The sequence below is a fragment of the Mustela putorius genome, unplaced genomic scaffold, assembly GCF_011764305.1.
Source record: "Mustela putorius furo isolate JIRA1106 unplaced genomic scaffold, ASM1176430v1.1 tig00000460_pilon_pilon_pilon, whole genome shotgun sequence".
In the NCBI taxonomy this organism is placed as follows: Eukaryota; Metazoa; Chordata; class Mammalia; order Carnivora; family Mustelidae; genus Mustela; species Mustela putorius.
The window spans coordinates 15897898-15902536 of NW_025421389.1; the positions used below are offsets into that span (position 1 = coordinate 15897898).

Here is a 4639-nt window from a genome sequence, read left to right on the forward strand (position 1 = left end):
CTACCTCCTTCTGGTAACTTTCAGTTAATGTGTTGTTGGATTTGGTTTGCTAGTATTTTATTGGGTTTTTGCATCTATGTTCATCAGGTATGTTGGCTTGTAGTTCTCTCTTTCAGTGGGGTCTTTATATGGGTTTGGTTTCAGGTTAAATCTGTTCTCATAAAATGAATTTGGAAGTTTTCTTTCCTTTTTTATATTTTGGAATAATTAAAGGAGAATAAGTAGTAATTCTTATTTAAGTGCTTGGTAGAATTTGCCTGTGAAGCCATCTGGCCCTGTTTTTTTTTTTTTTTTTTTTTTTTGCTGAGATTTTTTGGTTACAGATTCAATTTCTTTTTTCGTTATTGGTCTGTTCAAATTTTCTAGCTCTACCTGTTTCTGTGTTGTAGTTTATATGTTTCTAGGAATTGCCCAATTTTTGGCATATAGTTTTTCATAATATTCTCATATAATTCTTTGTATTTTTGTGGTGTTGATTATTTCCCTTATGTCATTTGTGATTTTATTTACTTGATTCCTTTTTTTTAAAAGATTTTTATTTATTTATTTAACAGACAGAGATCACAAGTAGGCACAGAGGCAGGCAGAGAGGGGAGAAGCAGGGTTCTTGCTGAGCAGAGAGCCTGATGCGGGGCTCAATCCCAGGACCCTGAGATCATGACCTGAGCCAAAGGCAGAGGCTTTAACCCACTGAGCCACCCAGGTACCCCCACACACACTTTTTTTTTTCCTTGATAAATCTGGTTAGAGGCTTATCAATTTTTATTTATTTTTTTCCCAAAGAACCAACTCCCAGTTTCATTGATCTATTGTTTTGTGTTTTGTTGTTGTTGTTGTTTTTAGTTTTTATACCATTTATTTCTGCTCTCATCTTTATTATTTCCTTCCTTCAGCTGGTTTCAGGTTTTATTTTTTCTTTTTCTAGCTCCATTAAGGCATAAGGTTAGGTTATTTGAGTTTTTTCTTGCTTCTTGAGGTAGGCCTGTATTGCTAGAACTTCTCTCTTAGGACCACTTTTGCAGAATCCCAGAGGTTTTGGACGATTGTGTTTTCATTTTCATTTGTTTCTACTTTTTAAATTTCTTTTTTACTTCCTGGTTGACCCATTCATTGTTTAGTAGGATGTTTTTTAACCTCCATGTATTTGTGGTTTTTCCAGATTTTTTCTTGTGGTTGACTGCTAGTTTCATAATGTTGTAGTCAGAAGAAGCATGATATGACTTTGATTTTCTTGAATTTATTGAGGCCTGTTTTGTAGGCTACCATGTGATCTATTCTGGAGTATGTTCTCTGTGCAACTGAAAAGACTATGTATTCTGGTGTTTTAGGATGGAATGTTCTAAATGTATCTGTTAAGCCCATCTGATCCAGTGTATCATTCAAAGCCACTGTTTTCTTGTTAATTTTCAGTTTAGATGATCTGTCCATTGCTATAAGTGGGGAAGAAGACATAGTTTAACACATTGCTTGCAGAAATGTGAATTATTGTAGCTTTTGGGAAAACCATCTGATATTAATTAAAAGAACATTTTGGGAATATATCCCATTGAAATAAAACTAATGGTATATCAAGATGTATGCACAATGATGATTATTTTACCATTGCTTTTGGTGGTAAAAGAATGGAAAATTATGGATTTCCATAGATGTGTATTGTTGGATATGTTATAATATGCCAAAACATAGAATTTTGGAGATATTTTAATGAAATATTATTAAATGACAAAAGAAAGAGGTCAAGAAATATGTAGTTTGTAGTCAGCTGTAAAGCCCTTATAAATCTATTTGGTTATATCAGCAATTAGGAAAATAAAGGAAGACATTGTAAGTTGTAAACTTAAATAACTGGGGCATGATGGAATGAAGGGGAGCTAAGACAGGAAAGAGGGTGCCAGAAAAAGGCACATGAGAAGTGATGTGTCTAAAAGATACGAAGAGTGCATTGTATGATCACCTGTGCTATACTGTTAACACTATATATGTGTGGGAAGATAGGTATGTATGTGAAATATTTTATGGGGATTCAAAATATTATTAGCTATGTGTTAGCTGTTGTGCCTAAAAGCCAATGAAGCACTAGGAGAAAGAAGAGAGAAAGGATCTCTACCTCATTTGTCCTGGAAAAATGTGCAACCTTGAGTAGAATATTGAGCTTCCAAAGACACTAGGGTATAAGCATCTTCATCTGCGTACAGTTTTATACACTTGTTTTTCCCAAAGGGAACTATGGCGATTCTCCTGGGGAAGCCCCTGTATCACACCCCTAAGTGCTCCAAACCCAGAATAAGATCACGTACATGATGCTCCCTGTTACTATCTTGAAAACAAAGACAGCTGTTTATATTTTTTTAAATAATTTAATGATCACCTCTGGGCAAAATCATTATTGAGAATAACAATCTTTATCTTAATGAGTCTCAGAGCAAGTCAAAGACTGAGATTATAAATGCTCTGAACCTCCACACAATTGGAATTACAATTACCGCCCACAGCAGCAGAACTTTCGTTTTGGAGAGCAGTGTTGGAGAAGAAACCACAAGGCAGTTGTGAAGTCACTAGGCAAAGAAGAGTAAGCATTGAACCCTTTATGTTTTTATGTCTTTCAAAACCCAGAGCAATAGAAAGTAATAAACTTTTCTGCTTTTACCAGCTCTGGTCTGGGTACAGATGATTAAGGGGTCTGCATAGGAAGAAAATCAATATTACAGGTAGTACTGAGATTATGGGGTTTGCAGAAGGATTGCCTCTAGTCCTTAGAGAATTTCCTATGAATGAAACCTAGCTTCCATTCCTGGCTTAATGGCTTTTCTTGCTGTGTGTGCTTGGGAAACCAAAGAGTCTCTGTAAGTCTGTTTCCCCAATCCTGCTATGGACATGTGCTCATGGTCTCTACCCTACACAAGTGTCCAGTCTGGATGTGGCCAGCACAGGTAGTCGAAGTTTGGTGATTAAAGATTAACAAGTACAAACTGGAATAAATGAAGGAATAGAAAGTACTAATGACAAACTTAACCAGGGAAAAGATGAGAAATTTCTATACTTCTTCCCCTCTTGAAATATTTCGCCCAGTGTTACTTGAAACTATGTTGATGCCTCCCAGATACTTGTCTTATCTTATATGAGCAGAGCCAGATCCTGTAAAATAACTTCCTATAAAATTAAACCTCAGCAGAGTCTGTTGGCTTCTTGACTCCAGAATGGCCTGACATGGGATTGCATAGGAAGTCTGGATTCTGCCTCAATATGATTCTACTCTCCTATCTTTCAGATCCTACTGGAAGAGCATGGATATGGAAAACAGTTCCTTAGTCACTGAGTTTATCCTTGTGGGTTTAACCAAATATTCAGAGATCCAGCTGCCCCTGTTCTTCCTGTTCTTAGGAATCTACATTGTCACCGTGGCAGGAAATGTGGGCTTGGTCACTCTAATTGGACTGAATTCTCACCTTCACACGCCCATGTACTACTTCCTCTTTAATTTATCCTTTATCGACCTCTGTTATTCTTCCGTCATCACCCCAAAATTGCTGGTAAACTTTGTGTCTGAACCAAACACCATCTCCTATGCAGCATGCATGACTCAGCTTTTTTTCTATTGCTTCTTTGTCAGTGCAGAGTGCTATGTATTGACAGTAATGGCCTATGATCGCTATGTGGCCATTTGTAAGCCCCTACTGTATACAGTCACCATGTCCCCTCAGGTCTGTTCTCTGCTGGCTGTGATTGTATATGTGGGGGCATTTATCGGTGCCTGGGCCCACACAGGATGCATGCTGAGGCTGACCTTCTGTGATGCCAACACCATCAACCACTACATGTGTGACATCCTCCCCCTCCTGGAGCTCTCCTGCACAAGCACTCACGTCAATGAGCTGGTAGTTCTCATTGTTGTGGGCTTTGATGTCGGTGTGCCCAGCCTCACTATCATTGTCTCTTACACTTTTATCCTCGCTAGCATCCTTCGCATCCGTTCCACTGAAGGAAGGTCCAAAGCCTTCAGCACTTGCAGCTCACATATAATTGTTGTTTCTGTTTTCTTTGGGTCAGGGGCATTCATGTATCTTCATCCTTCTTCTGTCTTGTCCATGGACCAGGGAAAAGTGTCCACCGTGTTCTACACCATTGTGGTGCCTATGCTCAATCCTCTGATCTATAGCTTCAGGAACAAGGAAGTTAAGGTTGCCCTGAAAAAAAGGTTGAGTAGAAAAATATTTTCCTGAGCCAAAAAAGCAGCCCTAATTATCATAAGAAAATACAGCTTTCTTTTAAAATTCTCTTTGTTCCTCTATAGAGGGTTCCCGCCCCCCCCCCATGGAGAAAGAAATGAGGACAATAGAGTGTTGGACTTGGAATTAGAAGGCCCAAGTTGAAAACTCTCCCAAAATAGGGGCATTCTATTACTTTAGAGGGCTATTGGGAAGAATAAATTAATGCAAATGGATGTTTGTAGAATAATATTGGGGGCCTAATACTATGTTTCCTCCTTTCTTCTTCTTTCTGTTCTTTCTCTTTCTTTTTTTTTTTTTCCCTGTTTTCCTCTTACACTTTAGAGGGAACATTCACAGACTCTCAGCTCTTCCTGTGATCTCCATCATCATGAATGGCACCATCCTCTACTAAATTGCTTAGATCCCAAACT

The 4639-nt window shown here is 38.2% G+C and overlaps 1 protein-coding gene across 1 annotated transcript; it reads left to right on the top strand.

Moving 5' to 3' along the window:
* The first annotated feature begins 3284 nt into the window (after positions 1–3284).
* Positions 3285–4220, top strand: LOC101683647 (olfactory receptor 145-like). The gene has a single exon (XM_004750258.1). It carries the CDS (start codon positions 3285–3287, stop codon positions 4218–4220), a length of 936 nt encoding a protein of 311 aa, XP_004750315.1.
* Positions 4221–4639: the final 419 nt, after the last annotated feature.